The sequence below is a fragment of the Cebus imitator genome, unplaced genomic scaffold, assembly GCF_001604975.1.
Source record: "Cebus imitator isolate Cc_AM_T3 unplaced genomic scaffold, Cebus_imitator-1.0 Scaffold653, whole genome shotgun sequence".
Taxonomy (NCBI): Eukaryota; Metazoa; Chordata; class Mammalia; order Primates; family Cebidae; genus Cebus; species Cebus imitator.
In genome coordinates, this window is record NW_016107968.1 from 687,365 (window position 1) to 709,492 (window position 22,128).

General features: G+C 37.0%; 1 protein-coding gene and 1 long non-coding RNA gene across 2 annotated transcripts in view; one reads left to right on the top strand and one right to left on the bottom strand.

Moving 5' to 3' along the window:
- The window catches only part of APOOL (apolipoprotein O like), a 71,192-nt gene extending 61,453 nt beyond the window's left edge, over window positions 1-9,739 (bottom strand). Inside the window, exon 1 of the mRNA XM_017517923.2 lies at window positions 9,646-9,739. Coding sequence (XP_017373412.1) covers window positions 9,646-9,660 — 15 coding nt within the window. The 5' untranslated portion in view covers window positions 9,661-9,739. The remainder of the gene's footprint in view (window positions 1-9,645) is intronic.
- Window positions 1-15,687, top strand: part of LOC119469425 — a 25,292-nt gene extending 9,605 nt beyond the window's left edge. The window contains exons 2-4 of the long non-coding RNA XR_005198222.1: window positions 11,721-11,729; window positions 14,571-14,575; window positions 15,675-15,687. This is a non-coding gene — a long non-coding RNA (uncharacterized LOC119469425). The remainder of the gene's footprint in view (window positions 1-11,720; window positions 11,730-14,570; window positions 14,576-15,674) is intronic.
- The last annotated feature ends 6,441 nt before the right edge of the window (window positions 15,688-22,128 follow it).

Genomic DNA, 22,128 nt, shown 5'->3' on the forward strand with positions numbered 1-22,128 from the left:
AAAAAAAAAAAAAACAGGTATTCAGGCAACCCCAAAACTGCAGAATATACATTCTTTTCATCAGGACATGGAACATTCTCCAAGATAGACCACATGACAGGCCACAAAACACTTCTGAATAAATTTAAGAAAATCAGAGTCATATTAATCATCTTTTAAGACCAATGTGGAATAAAACTGAAATCAACTCTAAAGAGAACCCTCAAAACTATACAAATACATGGAAATAAAATAATCTGCTACTGAATGATCTTTGGGCCAACAATGAAATCAAGATGGAAACTGAAAACTTCTTTGACCTGAATGATAGCAACACAACTTATCAAAACCTCTGGAATACAGCAAAAAGCAGTGCTAAGAGGAAAATTTATGGCATTAAATGCCTACATCAAGAAGTCTGAAAAAGCTCAAATATTGACAATCAAATATCACACATCTAGGAACTGGAGAAACAAGGACAAACTAAATGTAAAGCTAGAAGAAAAGAAATAACAAAATCAGAGCAGGACTAAATAAAACTGAAACAAACAAACAAACCAAAAAAAACACAAAAGATAAAGAAAACAAAGATCTGGTTTTTTTAAAAGATAAAGAAAACTGATAGACCATTAGCAAGATTAAAAAAGAAAAGAGAAAAGATCTAAATCAACTCAAGTAGAAATGAAAAGGGAGATATTACAACTGATACCACAAAAATACAAAAGATCATTGAAGGCTACTATGAACACCTTTGCACACAAACTAGAAAATCTAGAACAGATGGATAAATTCCTGGAAATATGCAACCCTGCTAGATTAAATCAGAAAGAAACAGAAACTGAACAGACCAATAGCAAGTAGTGAGATTGAAACAGTAATTAAAAAATTGTCAATAAAAACAGATTCCAGGACCAGATGAATTCACAGTTAAATTGTAACAGACATTCAAAAAAGAACTGGTATCAATCCTACTGAAACTACTTCAAAAAATAAAGAAAGAGGGAGTTCTCCCTAGATTATTCTATGAAGCCAGTATCACTCAAATACCAAAACCAGGAAACTGCAGACCAATATCCCTCATGAACACAGACAAAAAAATCCTCAACAAAATACTAGCTAACTGAATCCCAACAGCATATCAAAAAGATAATACATCATGAGCAAGTGGGTTTCATTCCAGGGATACAGGTATGGTTTAACATACACAAGTCAATAAATGTGATACATCACATAAACAGAATTAAAACTAAAAATCATATGATCATCTCAATAGAAGCAACAAAAGCATTTGAAAAAATCCTGTATCGTTTCATAACAAAAACCTTCTGTAAAATTGGCATAGAAGGGACAGACCTCAAGGTAATAAAAGCCATTTATGACAAACCCACAGCCAATATCATACTAAATGGGGACAAATTGAAAGTATTCACAATGAAAACTAAAACAAGAAAAGGATGGTCACTTTCACCACTTCTACTCAATAGGATACTGGAAGTCCTAGCCAAAGAAGTCAGGCAAAGAAAGAAACAAAGGAAACCCAAACTGGAAAAGAGGAAGTCAAACCATTGCTATTCACCAATGATATCTGTTCACCAATCATACCTGATAGTATACCTAGAAAATCCTAACAACTCATCCAAAAAGCTCCTAGACCTGATAAAATAATTCAGTAAAGTCTCAGGTTACAAAATCAATGTACAGAAATCAGTAGGATTGCTATACATCAACGACAAAGCTGATAATCAAATCAATAATTCAATCCCTTTTACAACAGCTGCAAAACAAAAACAAAAAACAAACAAACAAACAAACAAAACCTCAGGAATATACTTAACCAAGGAGGTGGAAGATTTCTGCAGAAATACTATAAAACACTGCTGAAAGAAATTATAAACACAAACAAATGGACACATATCCCATGCTCATGGATGGGTACAATCAATATTGTGAAAATGACCATACTGCCCAAAGCGATCTATGGATTCAATACAATTCACATCAAAATACCATTAACATGCTTCATAGAACCAGAAGAAAACAATCCTGAAATTCATAAGGAACCAAAAAAGAGCCCACATAGCTGAAATAGCACTAATCAAAAAGAACAACTCTGAAGGTATCATATTACCCAACTTCAAACTATACTAAACCCACAGTTACCAAAACATTGTATTGGTATAAAAGTAGCCACACAGACCAATGGAACACAGTAGAAAACCAAGAAATAAAGCCAAATACTTATAGCCAATTGATTTTAGACAAAGCAAACAAAAACATAAGAGTTGGAAAAGCACACACCTTCTATTCAACAAATTATGCTGCAATAACTGGCAAGCCACATGTAGAAGAATGAAACTGGATCCTCATCTCTCACCTTAGACAAAAATCAACTCAAGATGGATCAAGGACTTAAATCTAAGACCTGAAACCATAAAAATTCTAGAAGATAACATCAGAAAAACTCTTCTAGACATTGGCTTAGGCAAAGAGTAGTTCATGACCAAGAACCCAAAAGCAAATGCAAGAAAAAGAAAAATAAATAGATGGGAACTAATTAAACTAAAAAGTTTCTACAAAGCAAACGAAATAATTAGCAGAGGAAACAGACAACAGACAGAGTGGGAGAAAATACTCACAAACTATGCATCTGACAAAGGACTAATATCCAGAATCTAACAAGAACTCAAACAAATCAGCAAGAGAAAAAAATTGCATGAAAAAGTAGGAAAAGGTCATGAATAGACACTTCTCAAATATGCAAATATCCAACAAACATATGAAAAAATGCTTAACATCACTAATTATCAGGGAAATGGAAATTAAAACCACAGTGCAATCCCACCTTACTCCTGCAAGAATGGCCATAATTAAAAATAAAAAATATAATACTTGTTGGTATGGATGTGGTAAAATGGGAACACATTTACACTGCAGGTAAGAATGTAAGCTAGTACAACCACTATGGAAAACAGTATGGAGATTCCTTAAAGAATTAAAAGTAGAACTACCATTTGATCCAGCAATCTCACTACTGGGTATTTACCCAAAGGAAAAAAGGTATTATATAAAAAAGTCAACTTGCACATGCATGTTTACAGCAGCACAATTTGCAATTGTGAAAATATGTAACCAACCTGAATGTAACCAAACTGAATGCCCATAAACCAATAAACGGACCAAGAAAATGTGGTATATATACAACATGGAATACTACTCAGCCATAAAAAGGAACAAAATAATCACATTTGCAGCAACCCAGATGAAGCTGGAGAACATTATTCTAAGTGAAGTAACTCAGGTATTGAAAAACCCATTATCATATGTTCTCACTAATAAGTGGGGGCTAAGCTATGAGGATGCAAAGGCATAAGAATAATACACTTTGGGAACTTGAGGAGAACAGTGGGAGGGGGTAAGGGACAAAATACTGCACACTGGAGACAGTGTACACTGCTCAGGTGACAGGTGCACCAATCTCAGAATCACCACTAAAGAACTCATCCATGTAACATAAAACCACCTGTTCCTGCAAAACTATTAAAATTTTGTTTAAATGTGTAAAATATCTGAACAGATACTTCATTAAAGATACACAGATGGCAAATAATCATATGAAAAGATGCTTAACATCATGTCATTGGAGAATTACAAATTAAACCAACAATGAGATACCACTACATACCTACTAACAGGGTGAAAATCCAAAACATTGATAACGGTAAATGCTGGGGAGAATGTGGAGCAAAGGGAAGTCTCATTCGCTGCTGGTAGGAATACAAAATGGTACAGCCACTTAGAAGAGTAGCTTGACTGCACTATTCACAACAGCAAAGATATGGAATCAACCTAAATGCCCACCAATGACAGATTAGATTAAAAAAATTGGTACATATACACCATGGAATAGTATGCAGCCATAAAAAGGAATGAGATTATGTCTTTTGCACAAACATGGATGAAGCTGTAGGTTGTTAACCTTAGCAAATTAACACAAGAACAGAAAACCAGATACCACATGTTTTTACTTATAAGTGGGAGCTAAGTTATGAGAACTTACAAACACAAAGGAAATCACAGACACTGGGGTCTTCTTGAAGTGGGAGCTAAATGATGAGAGCTTACAAACACAAAGGAAACCATAGACACTGGGGTCTTCTTTCTTCTACGAGAAAGGAGAGGAGCAGAAAAGATAACTATTGGGTAATGAGCTTAATACCTGGGTGATGAAATAATCTGCACAACAAATGCCCATGATATGAGTTTACCTGTGTAACAAACCTTCACATGTACACCTGAACCTAAAATAGAAGTTGGAAAAACAATTAAATGAATAAATAAAAATAAAAGATTCATTTACCATGATCTTTATCCCAGGGTTTATCCCAGGGATGCACGGATGGTTCAACATAAGCAAATTAATAAACATGATACACCACATTAACCCAATGAAAGATAAAAACAACACAATCATTTCAATGAATACACAAAAAGCATTTGGCAAAATTCAACACCCTTTTGTGATTAAAAACTCTCAACAAATTAATTATACAAGGTATGTACCTCAACATAACATAGGGCATATATGATAAGGCCACAGTAATATCATAACCAAGGTGAAAAGCTAAAAGCTTTTCCTCTAAGATCAAGAATCAGACAAAGTTGCTCACTCTTGCCACCTCTATTCAACACAGCACTGGAAGTCCTAGTCAAAGCAATTAGGCAAGTGAAAGAAATGAAAGGCATTCAAATTGGAAAAAAAGAAATAAAATTGTCTCTTTTCCCACATTACATGATATAGAAGATTTTAAATATGCCACCAAAACCCTGTTAGAACTAATAAATAAAGGGAACTGCAGCATACAAAGTCAACATACAAAAAGCAGTTGCATTTCTATGCACTATCAAAGATGATCTACCCAAAAAAGAAAGAAAGAAATCCCATTTAAAATAGCATCAGAAAGAATAAAACAGAAATAAACTTAACCCAAGAGGTGAAAGAGCTGTATACTGATAACTATCAAAGAGTGATGAACAAAATTGAAGATACGAATGAATGCAAGATATCCTGTGTTCATTTATTGGAATAATTAATGTTAAAATATCTACACTTCCCAAAGCAATCCACAGATTCAATTCTAATGGCATATTTCACAGACATAGGAAAATAAACAATTGCAAAATTTGTATGGAATCACAAAATACTCTGAATAGCCAAAGTAGCTGTATAACCAAAGCAAGTGAAATCAGCAATTGCAAAGATATCTGCACTCCCATGTTCACTGCAGGATTATTCACAATAGCCAAAATATATGAAAACAACCTAAGTGTCTGCCAACAGATGAATGAAGAAACCGTAGTACACACACACACACACACACAAACACACACACACACAAAATGGGTTATTATTCAACCATAAAAAAAGAAAGAAAACCTGTCATTTGCAACAACATGGATAAACCTCAAGGGCATTATGCTAAGTAAAGTAAGTCAGACAGAGAAAGACAAACTCAGCATGACTTTATTTGTACTGGAATCTTAGGAAGTTGAACTCACTGAACTTGAGAGGAGAATGGTGGTTACAGGGACCAAGGTGAGGGAAAGGGGAGAGGTTGGGAGGTTGGCCAAAGGGCACAAACTTTCAATGATAAGATAGGTAAGTTCAAGGGATATAATATAAAGCATGGTGAAGTGATACATATAAACTAATTTGATTCTGGTAATCATTCTACAACATATATGTATATCAAATCATCACATTGCACATCTTAAAACAATTTTACTTGTCAATTATACCTCAGTAAAGTTGGGGAAAAAGAAAAAGAACCATAATCCCAGAGGGTCATATAACTACCTACTCCCTGGGCACACCTTGAATTTATCATTACCTAGAACTTTTTAATAGCTAAAATCATAAATTCTGCAAGCTTTTGCCTGAGTACAACCTCCTATCATTACAGTTTCAATTTCCTTACTGATCTACTCCAGTTCTTACAGGTAAAGTTAACTACCTAGAAAACTTTTAGTGAAAATTAAATGAAATAATGTGTATCAACAGCTTAGCACAGTACCTGATACACAATAAGTCCTCAATAAATCATAGGCAAATTTTGATTTTCACTATTCTATTATGAACAAATTATCTGCCAATACCCAAATTGTCTTCAAACTCACTCTCAACCTTTGTCATTAATGAAATTTGTCTTTTATTTGACACTACTATTATACATTCCTCCAAATCCTTTTAAATGAAGGCCAGACCCCCAGAAATTCTTCGAATCCAGAAGACAGGAGAAATCAGTACAATTCTAGCTTCTCAAGCACCACAATCTCCACAAATCTTAGCCATTTCTAATACAGTTACCCTACCTTGCAATGATCAGAAACTGTTTCACCTCCAAAATCCTAAATGCTTGAAATTTCCCTGATTAAAATAGAATGTTCTTTCAACTCTCCCACTCTTTTTGAACTAGATCGTCTTTGTCACCATGGCCATAAATCTTCTAGTATCCTCGTCCACCACTTCAATCTTCTTCTTCATTTGTCTCCTTTTCCAGAGTTGATAACTATTTGGATAAATTCCCTAGATCTTCTCTCATTCTCACCTTGACAACACTCAGCACTTGAGCACTCCTATGCTGTGAGCACTGCTGGAGAAAGTCACTACTAGAGCCAACGTTAACCAGGGCCTCACTATTCAGCAATTATTAATATTTTATTCGATGTCTACTGATACTTTACTGAATTTCCTACAGCACCTTTTCCAAGCCTACTCCATTCTTAATCTCCTAAAGCCACATTTTCGTCTCTCAGCAGATGACCTTATACCCAGAAGATACCGACATCCAGTGTGAGCTTGCTCCTCTACCTCCTCTGTTCTTTGACATCTCTCTATATCATCAAATTCTATCTTGACAAACTCTGGCCTTTGAAGCAAAGTATCTCCTCTTTGCCAAGGTTAATTTCTCTACTTGTTCTCTTGATTTTACCACTTTCTTACAAAATATGGTTATGAGTCCAGGTTCAGGACTCAAACCATGTGATTTCAGATCCAGCTCTACCTCTTTACTCCTGTGTGACCTTGGAGTTACTTGACCTTTTTAAGTTTCTATTTCCCTACCTGTAAAAAGGTGATTAATAACAGTTCCTATTCATAGGGCCAATGTGAAACGTAAATGAGAGAATCTACATAAACTGCTTAGCAAAATTCCTAGCATATAGTCAATATTCAATAACATAATAGCTGTAAATACTATTATCTTTCCCTCTATATACCTCCTGGTACATTTTCCCTTGTCTCCAAAGTAGCTCAAGTTTCCTGTCTCCTGCTTTTTGTTTGTTTGTTTGTTTCTTTTTTTTAATTAAAAGATACCTTTTCTGGAATTTGCTACCCTCATTCCAAGATTTCTTTCCTTCCTTTCACCACCAAACTTCTCTAAAGAGTAATGTGTAACTCCTTTCCAGAGGAAGCAAGGAGGAGTGGAAAGATTTTGCAGACAAATATACCTGTTTGAACTTAGTTATTCCACTTAGTAGCTGTATGATTTGGAGCAAGCAGTTTTTCTAAGCCTTTGTTTGTTCATCTGTAAAATGGATATATTATCCATTTCTTAGGGTCATCAAGAGGATTAAAGTAAAATAATATATGTAAATCATCTGGCCAAAGTAGGTGCTAAATGAATGCTGGTTCTCCATCCCTTATTCTTCTCTTAACCCCTTACAATCTCGGCTGGCCCTCTACCACTCTATATCTCTTTAGCTCACTTCGGCTCTTATTAGCATGGTTTTGAACGATCTGACTTCTCTAAACCTTAATTTTCATCTGTAAAATGGTAATAGTACATACCACATAAAGTTGCCTTAAGAATAAGTGAATTAACACATGTAATGTGTTTTAACATAGTGCCTTGCCTGGAGTAAGTACTTAATAAATGATAGCTGCAGTAACTTATTAATGGTGAAATCAAAGGACTGTTCAACTCTCTTCTTAAGTTTCAATGCCAACACACCATTCTGGTTTCCTTTTTGCCACTCACCATTCCTTCTGTCTCTGCACCTCCTCCATGAAGCCTTTCTTTACTCTCTTCAAACCAAGTGTGAGCTATCTCTCCTTTTCACCCTCAGAGCACTTTGTACTTGTCTTGACATAAGAAACTTCCCTTACTCTGAATCGTAGTCATTTGTATTATATGTGTTATATCTCCAGCACTTAATTTCTTTTGTCCTCATCGCCAAATTTCTTTTGTCCTCATCGCCAGGCACTTTATTCATGCAGAACATGTTGACTGCCTAATATACATCAGACCTGTGCTAGGTACTAAGGTGCCAGGTACTGAGGATACAAAGGTTAATATAATTACTGTCTTCAAGGAACTTATAGTGTAAGTAGCTAGAACAGACAAGTAAGTAGTCCATTATCTGCAGTGAATAAATGCTTGGTTAAGATTGTGCCCGGAGACACTCTTATACAAGGCATTTTTATGTTTTTCACATGGGGAGGCTGTACACAAATACCTGTTGAATGAATGAATGAACTATAAATACAACTAGATAAAGATGGGAAAAGGCACTTTAGGCCCAGAAAAAAGCATGTAAAAAAGCATCGAGGGGTCAAGCAAGTAGCTCAATATTGACAGGAGGAGGGTTCCTGAGTGACAAGAGATGAAGCTGGAAAGTCAAGGCAAAATCAAGTGTTCTAGATGTAAGAATATGACCTGATCCTACAAGGGAGATGGTGGCGTGCCCATAAACGTTTTTACATAGGGGAGGGGCAAAATCAGAGTTGCATTTTGGTACTGTGGCAACACAGAGGAAAATGGATTACATGAGAGCCAGGCTTGAGGCAGCAAGTTCAGGTAGGAGGTTGTTGAAAGAACTCAGATGAAGTACGAGAACCAAAACTGCAAAAATGAAGTGAGAATGGTGAATCAAGACGGACACTGCCGATTAACCTTCAGCTAAACTTAATTGTTCATATTGTATCTCCTGCAAGCCTAACAGAATATTTTACACTTAAAACCTGCAACGTAAATATCTGTAAACTACCGTTATTTAAAACTACTTAGGGAACTGCAGCAAGCAGCCAGCTGAGTCACTTACTGTACACGGATTCCCAAGTGAAGGCACCTTTTCCCAGCGTAAAACTCGAAAGAAAACAGGTTATTCGAGCACAGAGAGTAACAACACTACGTGTAAACCGGCGCACTGCTAAGAGACAACAGGACGTCTCTATCTTGGTCTGTCTCACCCCAAATAATGTTTCAACAAAGTCCTTCCATAAGGTCATGAGGCCTTGCCCTGTGCGCCGAGACAAATCCCAAGGATATATATTTTTTTCTGATTGTTGCAGCTCAAGACCGAAACTTCAACAGCGGCTCGTCGCCTGGCCAGCCATTTTTACCTAGCCGTTTCCCAGTTTTGTACTGTGCCACTGTGTAAATCAACAGCTGCAGGGGATTGAGGGAGCAGTGTCCCAGGTTGATAAAACCCTCATGGGAAGAGGCAGGTGTCTTGAGGCTGCAAATGATAATGATTGCAATTATCTCACAACCCACCTCCACCCGGCCCCTTGCTCCGGGGCTCCTTCGGAAGTTAGTAGGATCCCTTTTACTGTTACCGGGATGCTATCGGCAGCTACAGAAATTAAGCGAATTCGTTTCCGCTTACCCTGATCGCCGCCATGTCTACGACCCTTTCGGCCACAGTTTTCAGACGGAGAGCGGAGAGGGTCAAATCAGTTTAACTAGGCTCTCCTTATGATAGCCCCGCCCCGTTACGCACTTTGCCTGCCAGTTACCGCCTTTTCTCCGCCCTTCTCCGGCTGCCTTGGCAGCCGCCGCAGTTTTAGTCAGCTGTCTTCCAGAGAAACTTCACCCTTGTGGTTGACCCTCCCAGTCCCAGATAAAGCCTTTCGGAATATTATCCATAGTCCAGTTGAGAGTTATTTTCCTGGGAGCAGAACTTTTAATTATTTTGTTTCAGGCATATGTGATATGCCTAGATAAGGACTTAATACCCAAGTCTAGCTGCTTTAATAATTATGTAGTCAGAAAAAGAACTTATTACCTCTGCGAAACATGGGTAAGTTAATTCATTCTAACGCTATGTCACGGAGAGCTTACTCTATACTGGGCAGTTGTTCGGGGTACAGACAAAACATAGTGGCTTCCTCATAGAGCTTATGATTACAGGAGTAAAAGAGACAAATGCTGTGAATGAAAGTATAACACTATGGGAATGAGGTGGGACACTGGTTTATATCAATGAGAGAAAGACTCTGATAAGCTCATTTGAGAAAAGTCCTGCAGGAATTTAGAGGAGAGGGCTCCAAGCAGAAGGAATAGCAATGAAAAAATTCAGTGAGGCTGGAGCAGTAATTTCAGAGGTAGCGAAGTAACACAGTGTAGGGGCTTTCATGCCGCCAAAATAAATTTGGATTTTATTCTGAATAAGATGGGAAATAATTGGAGAAATTTGAGCAAGGGTGTGATGTGATCTAATTTACATTTTTAAAAGATGATTTTGGTGCTATCAGGAGAATATACTAAGGATATATTGCAACATTCACAACAGGAGCAAGGTCTTCCATAGGCCTCCATGAAGGATTCTGAGGAAAGAAGATGCTCATAATATGCCCAATATTAATTCATGTGTTCATTCATTGAGTCAACAAATACTTATTAAGTGCAAACTATATACTAGGCATTAGTTGATACCTATCACATTTGATACCCAAAACAGGTCCTTTTTTAACAGAGCTATCATGTAGATGACAAAATTATTTTAAGAAATAATGATGAAATGAAACTAATAATACTGGCCACAAAAGGAACATTGAGTGACTATTTTCTTTTATTGAACTTAATATAAACATATACATACATATATATGCCAATAAAAAATAAAATACAAAATAAATAGTACAGAACCAAAAAGGAAAAAATGGATCAAGGTGTTTTAATTGCATTAATGCATTTTTCAAAGGAAAAAACTTATATCTACACAGTGGTCTACCACAGGAATGAGTAGTAATATTACAGGTTTCTGTTTTTGAGCCTTAACTTCTGTGTGTTTGTCAATAACTTCATCAAAATTCAATATTTCTGTATATTAAATAAATGGTATACCTAGATTTGTCAAGCTAACTTTGTTCATAACTGATTGATGCACACTTTTTATTTATTTTAATATCAGTCAGGTTTGTTTCACAGTAATCAACAGATAGACAAATAGAAAAAGTCTTAAAATTGTGAATAAGCTTAGAATAAATTTATAACAATCTTATTTCCCCCAAATTTCAGGAATTTCAGTAACATCCATGTTTTGTTGTTGTTGCTTCGTTTCCAACTTTAACTTTTATTTTGGGTTCAGGTATGTGTTCAGGTTTGTTATATAGGAAAATTGCATGTCAAGTGGGGTTGACTTACAGATTATTTCCTCATGCAGGTAATACGCATAACAATTGATAGTTTTTCAATCCCTCCACCCTCCACCCCCAGGTAGGCCCCAGTGTCTATTGTTTCCATCTTTGTGTCTATGCGTACTCATCATTTAGTTCCCACTTATAAATCAGAACCTGCAGTATTTGGTTTTCTGTTTCCGCATTAGTTCACTAAGGGTATCCAGCTCTACCCATAGTGCTGCCAAGGACATGATCTCATTCTCTTTTATGACTGCATAGTATTCCATGTTATATATGTATTACATTTTCTTTATCCAGTTTACTATTGATGGGCATTTAGGTTGAGTCAGTGTCTTTGCTAGTGAGAATAGTACTGTGATGAACAGAGCCATGCATGTGTCTATATAGTAGAATGCCTTATGTTCCCAATAAATGGTGCTGGGAAAACTGGCAAGCCATAGGCAGAAGACTGAAACTGAACACCTTCCTTACACTACAATACAAATTAACTAAAGATGGATTAAAGACTTAAATGTAAAACCCAAAACTATAAAAACCCTGGAAGATAACCTAGGCAATGCCATTCTGGACATAGGAGCTAGCAAAGATTTCATGACAAAGACACCAAAAGCATTGCAACAAAAGCAAAAACTGATTAATGTGATCTAATTAAACTAAAGAGCTTCTGTACCACAAAAGAAACTATCAACAGAATAAACAGACAGCCTACAGAACTGGAGAAAATAATATCCAGCTTCTTTAAATTACTTAAACAAATTTACAAGAAAAGCAACCCTATTAAAAAGTGGACAAAGGACATGACAGATACTCCTCAAAAGAAGACATACATACAGCCAACAATCATATTTAAAAAAGCTCAATATCAGTGATCATTAGAGAAATGTAAATCAAAACCATGATGAGATACCATCTCAAACTAGTAAGAATGGCTATTACTAAAAGGTCAAAAATAACAGATTTGGGTGAGCTAACAGAGAAAAGGGAACACTAATACACTGTTGGTGGGAGTATAAATTAGTTCAACCATTATGGAAAGCAGTGTGGCAATTCCTCAATAAGCTAAAAACAGAACTACCAATTGACCCAGCAATACCATTACTGAGTAAATACACAAAAGAATATAAATTGTTCTATCTTGAAGACGCATGCATATGTTTATTGTAGCACTGTTCCTAATAGCAAAGACATGGAATCAACCTAAATGCCCAATCATGAGTTAGACTGGGTAAAGAAAATATGGTATATGTACACCATGAAATACTACACAGCCAAAAATAGAATGATATCGTGTCATTTGAAGCAAGATGGATGGAGCTGAAAGCCTTTATTCTTAACAAACTAATGCAGGAACAGAAAACCAAATATCACATGTTTGCACTTATAAGTGGGAGCTAAATGATGAGAACACGTGAACACAAAGAGAGGAACAACAGACACTGGACCCCACTTGTGGGTAGAGGGTGGGAGGAGGGAGAGCATCAGAAAAAATAACTATTGGGTGCTAGGCTTAGTACCTGGTGATGAAATAAACTGTATGACAAAACCCTTAACACGACTTTACCTATATAACAAACCTTCACATGTACCCCAGAACCTAAAATCAAAGTTTAAAAAAATAAGTAAATAAATAAATAAAAGCAAGATTAACTTTTTCAATAAATAGAAAAAAATCATAATCCCTTTACACCCATATTTTCCTATATGAATAATCAAGAATAAATCAGTGGAATGCATTTAATGCTTTCATGCCCTTATCCACAAATATAGAATTTATGATTGACATTTTTTTTATCAACTAAATGCTTTGATTTTATGTAAGAATGATCTGTAGGACACAGGGAACTGTTGTTTATGAGAATAAAAAGAAATATAATTCTCAGAAAATGTCTATGTGATATCACAATTAGTAACAGAAATATTTAAAAAGTCAGAAAAAAATATATATGTTGGGCTTGAGGCAGTGAACAACACAGACACAATCCCTGGTCCCAGGGAGCTTAAGTATATTTTGAATAGGACAGTAAATAAATTAACAAGATTATTTTAAATGTTGATAAATGCTATAGAGAGTGACTATAATATTTAGTCTCTGGTTTGGGGTGAAAGTTACTTTAGATTGGGAATACCTCTTGAAGGAGCAGATGTGTCAGCTGAGTCTTGAATAAAAAGTGGGCCTACTCCCGTTAATATCTGAGCACTCCAAGCAGAAGGAACAACTAATGCAAAGACTGGGAGGTGGGAATAAACTTACTGGAGCACCATGAGTAAGGCAGAAAGTGATGGAAGAGTCTAGTAGGAACCAGATCTACATAAAGAATTTGGATTTTCTTTTATTTATTCTTAAATATTCCTTGATTTATTATTGTAAATTTATCAATTGCCACTAACTGGGCACAAAAGGCAGCTTTGTATAATGGAGAGTATTAGCATCAAAATAAGATATTGCCCTCTAAAGGCAAAACCTTAAAGAAGTTGAGCTAAACCAGATGTTCCAAAAGCTAGTGTACTCAGGAGTCACCTGAATAATTTGATAAAATGAGAATTTCTGGATCCTGCCCTTGGATATTAGTATTTATTTGTTCTGATGTACGGGCATGTCTGAAGAGTGCTGCAGGTGTTTCTAATATGGATACTCCTTGGGCCACATTTTGAGAAACAAACCAAGTCCACTCATACGGACTATATAACTTACAATGATATGTTATTTTTAGCTCTGACATCCTAGGATTATGTAAGGGCTCTTATTTAATGGTATTTGGTGATCCTGGGCAACAACAGTATTCTTGAGGACACATGAAATCCTCCTCTCAGTGACTTTTATTTCCACTTCGCCTCAGCCATCCACAACAATGGCCATAGTTTTAACTCTGTTTTCACTAAGAAAACTACATTACTTCTGAAATTTTAAATTCAAACATTATTTTTTCTGACTTCAACTATTTTCCCTGGAGCTCTTTGATCCACACATTTTATTGGATTCCTCGAGCTCTCTAGACCTTAATATGTGTATTAGCTATCTTTGGCTACACAACACTTTATCCCAAATTTAGCAATATAAAAAACAAACATGTATTGTCTCACAGTTTCTGTGGGCCAAGAGTTCTGAGGTAATTTAGCTGGATGATTCTACTCATCTCTCATGAGACTGTAGTCAAGATATCAGCCAGAGCTGCTGTTATCAGAAGGCTTGATTGGGGCTTAAGGATCCACTTCCAAAATGGCTCACTCACTTTGGTGGTTGTTGATAGAAGCCTTCAGATATGCCATGTGAACTGCTCCATAAGATTATCTGAGTGACCTCATAGAGCTCATAGAGCTAGTAGGCTCTAGCTTTAAATGGAGGAATACCAAAGACTTTTAATACATATTTTAAAGCCACCACATCTCCTTTTTCACTATCTGTTAGTCCCTTCTGGTCTCATTTTCTTTTCAAACCAGCTTAGACCTTGTGGTACATCTCTTCAATCACTGTTTTGCCAATAGACTCATCTACCCAGTCTCACTGGGAAAGTTTCATTTTACTCTTTGAAAAAAACCCTACATTTTGGATAAATATACCTGACCTTAGACAGCTCATTCTCCTCTTCTCTATCATGGTTATGTTTTTTTATTATTTTTTTATTTATATAAATTTAGGGGGTACAAGTGCATGTGTGGATATACGTGGATATATTGTATAGCGGTGAAGTCTGAGTTTTTGGTATAATAGTATACATTGTGTTCATTAAGTAATCTATCATCCTTCACACCCGTCACACCTCCCACACTTCTGAGTCTCCAATGTTTATTATCCCACTCTATGTCCTTGTGTACACATTATTTAGCTCCCACTTATAAGTGAGATCATGTGATATTTGACTTTCTAAGTTATTTCATTTAAGATAATGGCCTACAGTTCCATCCATGTTACTGCAAAAGACATGATTTTTTTTTTTTATGGCTGATTATTATCATTAGTATCTGCCCACCTCAGCCTCCAAAAGTGCTGGGATTACAAGTGTGAGCCACTTCATTTGGCATCAACTTTGTTCATCTTTTGAAATAATCAACTTTTTGTTTAATTGATTCTTTGTATTTTTTTTTTGGCCTCAATTTCATTTAAGTCTGCTGAGATCTTTGTTATTTCTTTTCTTTTGCTAGCTTTATGTTTGGATATTGTTTTTCTAGTTCCTTGAGATATGACATTACATTGTTAATTTGTGTTCTGAGTTTTTTGATGTAGGCATTTAGCACTACAAACTTTCCTCTTAGCAGTGTTTTTACTGTATCCCAGAGGTTTTGGTATATTGTATCTCCATTTTCATTTGTTTCCAAAATGTTTAAAGTTTTTATCTTAATTTCATCATTGATCCAAATATTATTCAGTAATGTGTTGTTTAATTTCCATGTATTTGTATTTTTTCAAGATTCCCTCCTGGAATTGATTCGTAGTTTTATTCTACTTTTGTCCAAGAAGATACTGAGAGGGGAGACCTCCTCGCCTCCTTCTGCTTCCTAATCTCCACCTCCTTCTTCCCCTCCCCTCCCCTCCAGATGGGAAGGAGGGTGGAAAAAGAAATAAAATTCCAAAGAGGTTGAATCCGTGGTCAGTCGACTTGCTGATGCCACTGATCATGCCGTAAAGAGGCCCAAGGACTGAGAAGATGACTCTTTTTTTGGTTCCCAGTGTCTCTGCTATCTATAAGCCTTGAAAGAGTTGCAAATGAATGTTATCACTACCGGCCAGAGCCCAGCACTGGGTCACATCCATCACGTTTGCATGACACAGGCTCCCTCCTGGAAATACCTCTGCCAACTAATAATTTACTGCCTTTGTTTGTCTCTGTAAGCCCCTTCCCCTGCCTGCCCCTGCTCGCACTGCATATGAACTAGCAAATCAATAAAGCCAAAAGATTGTAAGGTTGAATGTACAGCCAATGGAAAATGACATTGTTTTTCCTCAGTTTCCCCTGTAGCACTGTAAGCCTATAACAGAGGAAAGAAGCTGCTTCTCGGGGAGCTTAGTGAATAAGGCTTTATCCCCGGCAGCTCCCGGCTGAATAAAAAACCACTTCCTTCCTCAGTTCAGTGTTCAAGGGGTTTGTTTCCTGCCACTCCTGCTTTAATACTTGATATGATTTCAATTTTTAAAAATGTATTGAGACTTCTTTTGTGGCCTAATACATGGTTTGTCTTGGAGTACATTCTATGTGCTAATGAGAAGAATGTATATATTCTGTTGTTGTTGGGTAGAATGTTTTATAAATATCTGTTAGGTCAATTTGGTCTAAAGTCGATTTTAAGTACAATGTTTCCTTGCTGATTTTCTGCCTTGATAATCTGTATAGTACTGTCAGTGGAGTGTTCAAGTCCTCCGTTATTCTTATATTGCTTTCTGTCTTTTTAGGTAGGTCTAGTAATATTTGTGTTATAAATCTGGGTGCTCCAGGATTGGTTGCAGACAGATGCAGGATTTTTATATTTTCTTATTAGATGAATCCATTTATCATTACATAATCACTTTTCTTTGACATTTTTTACGGTTGATTTAAATTCTGTTTTATCTTATATGAGTATAGCTACTCTGTGTTTTGTTGTTGTTGTTTTATTATTGTTGTTGTTCTTGTACTTGTTTTTTGAGAAGTCTCACTCTGTCATCCAGGCTGTAGTGCAATGGCACAGTCTTGGCTCCCCTCGACCTTTGCCTCCCAGGTTCAAGTGACTCTCCTGCCTCAGCGTCTTGTGTATCTGGGATTCCAGGCACATGCCACCATGCCTGGATTTTTTTTTTTTTGTATTGTTAGTAGAGATGGGGTTTCACCATGTTGGCCAAGCTGGGCTCAAACTCCTGCCCGTAAGTGGTCCACCCGCCTCAGCCTCCCACAGTAGTAGAATTACAGGCATGAGCCACTGCACCTGGCCTCCTGTTTGCTTTATGGTTTCTTTTTCCATAAAATATCATTTTCCCACCCCTTTACCTTTAGTCTGTGTGTCTTTAAGAGTGAGTTTCTTGTAAAAAGCATATAGTTAATCCATAGTTGTTTTTATCCATTCTGCAAATCTGTATCATTTGAATGGAGCATTTAAACCATTTCTGTTAAAAGCTAATATTGATAATTGAGGTTTTGTTCCTGTCATAATATTGTTATCTAGTTGCTTTGTAGGTTCTTTGTTTATTTTTTTCTCTTTTTGTGATTTGGTGGAGTTCCACCATGTTGCCATTTTCTTTCTTTTGTCATCCTTACTTGTGTGATTGTTTTACAAAATCTGTGAGTTTTATACTTTCATGGGTTTTTACGATGGTGAGTATGGATCTTTTGTTTCCACGTTTAGAACTCCTTTGCCTATTTTTTTAGGACCAGTCTAAAGATGTCAAATTCTGTTAGTGTTTGCTTGACTGGAAAATACTTTATTTTTCCTTAATTTATGAAGCTGTCCTAGGAGGATACATAATTTGAGTTTGACATTTTTAAAAAATTTAACCACTTTTGATAATTGAACCCACTCCATGCTGGCTCATAAAGCCTCTGCTAAGAAGTCTGCTATTAGTCTGCTGGGCTATCATTTATACATGACTAGACACTTTTCTCTTGATGATTTTAGGTTATTTTTCTTCATGTTGGTTCTTAGTCTGATGCCTATATATCATGGTGAGGTCCTTCTTTTGCAATGTATTTTTTCTAGATTTTTTTGAACTTCTTTTATCTGGATGTCTATATCTTGCTAGACTAGAACGTTTTCCTCAGTTATTTCCTCAAATTAGTTTTCCAAACCTTTTTCTCTTTCTTCTTCTATGTGAATATCTTTAATTCATTGGTTCTGTTATTTTGTATAATTCTATATTTCTCAAAGACTTTGTTCATTTTTAAAAATTCTGTCTGACTCGATTTGTAAGACCTGTCTTCAAGTTCCAAGAGGATTTCTTCTGCTTTGTCAAGTCTATGGTTGAAACTTTCAACTATATGGTTAATTATTTCAATGTTTTTGTTTGTTTGTTTCTAGAAGTTCTGTTGTGGTTTCTTTTAAATGTATCTCTTTAGTATATTTCTCATTCATATCTTGAGTTGATTTTCTGATTTTTTTGTATTGGTTTTCAGATTTCCCTTGTATCTCATTTACCTTCTTTACAATCTGTATTTTTAATTCTTTATCTGCCATTTTGAAGATTTCTCTTGGTTAGGATCCATTGCTAGAGAGTTACTGTGTTCCTTCAAGCGTGACATTGCATCTTGGCTTCTTTTTAATTTCTAGTATTATTACACTGATTCCTTTGCATCTGAAGTAACAATAATTTCTTATTTTTGAGTTTACTTTTATTAGGGCAGGACTTTTTTCCTTCAGAATTTGTTTATGATGTATAGTTTGTAGGGTAATTTGGCTTTGATTATGAGTGCATTAAGTGGCATAGTCTCTGTATGATTTCCTGAGTCATAAATAGCCTCAATGTGATGGCTTTCTCAAATGCCAGCTCTAGTAGTAATGTACTGGGCAAGTGAATGGACTCAGGGCCTCCTGAGTAGCTGGGATAGTGTGCACAATTGTGGTAGCAGCAGTTAAACAAATTTATCCCCTTCCTAAGCACTGTGGAATTGTATCAGCAGATGTTGTAATGGTCTGTGCAAGTTGCCCTCCCGGCCAGTGGGTGGTACTTTCATGTGAGAGCCAGCCACAGTGGTGACAGTGGAGTTTATACTTCAAATTTTTAACCAGGAGATGTCAGATGTCTTAGGCAATGAATGACTATGGAACTTCCAGAGATCCTTGCTCCATGTTCTGCTTCTGAGGCAGGTGTAGGGGGCAAGCCAAGCAGGACTGAGCCAGGAAAGCCCATGCTTGGGATTCCTAAGAGCTAGCACAAGGCTCACCCTGATGGAGGTCAGAAGACAGTTCTCAGGTCACTGGGGCAATGATCCAGGGAGAAGTAGAGCAACTACTGCCACACCAAAGAGTCAGCATGAGGAAAGAGGGGTGGCTAAGGCTCCACAAGCTAGCAGTGTACAGTGGGACCCACCTCATTCCTATGATCTTTGCCCGGTAGGACTCCTTCCTGTGGCCCACAGCTGGCCACAGCAAGCCAAAATAGCCAGCCACATCACAAGCAGTCTGTCTTCAGATTACAAACCTATCCCAGGTTAAAGAAGTCTCTGCCTAGGTGAAAAACCATGGCTCCCAGGCCATACCCCTCCCAGTCTGGTCCTGCAAAGTGAGGGGTTGCCCAGCTCCCAGGCCAGCAGCTGGAACCCATGCCACACTCACCACTCCACTTGAGAGTAAATCACCAATCACAATCTGGAGACTGTGTCTCTGGCCACTCCAGTGACATCATGAACAGCAGTCACTTTAAAACAGTGACTGCTGCTCGTTCTACTCTTGCCAGGGATGGGGAACATGCACGGGGAAATTCCTGATGACACTTTCTCTGGGCCTCCCCCGACTTCCCACATCAGCTCCAGTGTTTGGCAGGGCCAAGGAGCTCCCAGGTAGCCTTGATTGCCTGACTCCCCAGTGGGAATGTGTATCGTAGAAATCTTCTCTACCTTTCTCATGAACTGAGGCTTCTTCACTCACAGTCTTCTGCTGGGCTCACAGTGCAGTCTGCTATCTGCCATATTTTTCAAAGGATCTAAAGTTTCTTTTGCTTTTATCCTGAGCTCCCATGTTCCTTCTTGGGTAGAAGTTCATAATGTGAATCTCTATACACTATTTTGATATTTCCAAGTACATGATTTTTCTATCTCTTCGGTGCCTCTTTCAGTGATATAGAGTTAAAGCCAAGTACTATGAGGGCTCACCTGATTTTTGGTTCTTATGAAAGTTTTTTTTGTTTTCCCTATGTAGATAGCTGTGAAATTGATGTCCTTTTTGGGGATGGATGATCGGTGAAGCCTTCTATTCTACCATCTTGCTTCACCTCCAGGAAGTCCTTCTCCTCCCGTAAATTTTTAAAAAAATAATATTCAACAAACAGCACAATGACTTCTAGATCTTCTGTTGGGTATACTTCTCTACTTTTTTATCCCTTTCTCTCTCATGTGGAAGTGTTGAGAAAGTTCCTTAGAGGCCTCCAAACTTCCTGGAATTGCAAGTTAGTCTAGAACAGTTGTACCCAAGTTTCCTTCCCTCACTCCTTCACTTTAGGTCAGATGACTTTTCCAGTCTTTTCCAGCTCCCTTCCCATTTTCTGTCACTGGTGTTTCCCCTAATAAAAGTCTTCTACATTTAACTGCATCTTAGTGTTTACTCCTCAGAGGTCACAGACTAGCACACCTCCCCCTCCCCTTCCCCTTCTCTCTCCCCCACTACCCTCTGCTCTCCGCTCTCCCCTCCCCTCTTCTCCCCTCCCCTTCCTTTCCCTTCCCCTATTCTCTTTTATTCTATTCCTGAGCAATTCAGTTCTAAAGATATTGAGTCCATGCCTTAGCAAGGTAAGGATGGCGTCTATACAGAAGGGTGGCCTGGCTCGGGAAGTCATAACTTGAGTACCATGAGGAGGGCATCCATGTGGGCTGCGTGATATGTTTGGCTCAGAATGGGGACTCAGAATGGGAACAGAGATGAGGCAGTATCTGCAAGGTGGAGGGTTGTAGATGCATAAATGGGAGATTGGTTTCTTAATCAAAATAAGTATATTAAGTATAATTAAAACCAGGTTTCTCACTGCTAGAGAAGGACATTACAAATGTGGAAAAGGAGAAAATGAGAATATACACACTGTGCTTTTTGTTTGGAATTGGTGTTACTGACATGAACTCAGTTTTCAATATATGTTAACAGAAATAAATATAGATATAAATGAGTTTGCATCTGTGTGTATCTATATATCTATCTTTTGGTCTATTTATGCCTTAACTATGAACCCTAAAAGCCACCACAACCATATAGTACTGAACACTTAATACCTAGATTTAAGTCTCTAAATACCAATCTCCACTAAAAGGAATGACGGTTCTTTGGAGAAATGGTGATTCGTGGGCTGATACAGGAAAAATTCTAGATGAGCCTGGGACATCTTGTGCCATAGAGCCAGGAAGTATGAAAGAACAATGGTGACATGTTGAAAGGATAAGAATTCAGCTCTTAAGGAGATCCTACTGACTAAATGGAGGATATATGGGGCATAAAAATATGATAATAATAGATTTTAAATCACTGAATAAATCAGAAACTAGTATGTCCTTTCAAATAGAAATAAATGAATGACAAATTAAAAGTTTTATGAAGAACAGAATAGTTAAATAAGACAAATTGAAATTGTGTGCCACCCAATAGGACACAATAAGATCACAACATCCTGTGATATTCCTGTTGAAGATACATAACCTGAATCTAATGATGATGAAGCATGAGACAAACCCAATTCGTAAACATTCTAAACAAAGAAATAAACAAACACACAAAAGCTTACTAGCTTGTAATCTTCAAAAAATTCAAGGTCATGAAACTCAAGGAGAGACTGAGGGACTGCTCCAGGTTGAAGACTAAAGAATCATGGCATCTAAATACAACATGTGATACTGAACTGGATTCTTTTGCCGTAATGTACATTATTGAGACTCTTGGTAAAATTCCAATAGGGTCTGCTAATTGTCTGGTTTTAATGATTGTATTGTGATTGCATAGGTGGTGTCCTTGCTTGTAGGAAATACACACTAAATTATTTGAGGGAGGAGTTGTATCAGGTGAGCAACTTAGTCTGAAATGGTCCAGAAATAAAACTGTTTTCTACCGTACTTATAGTTTTATTCTAA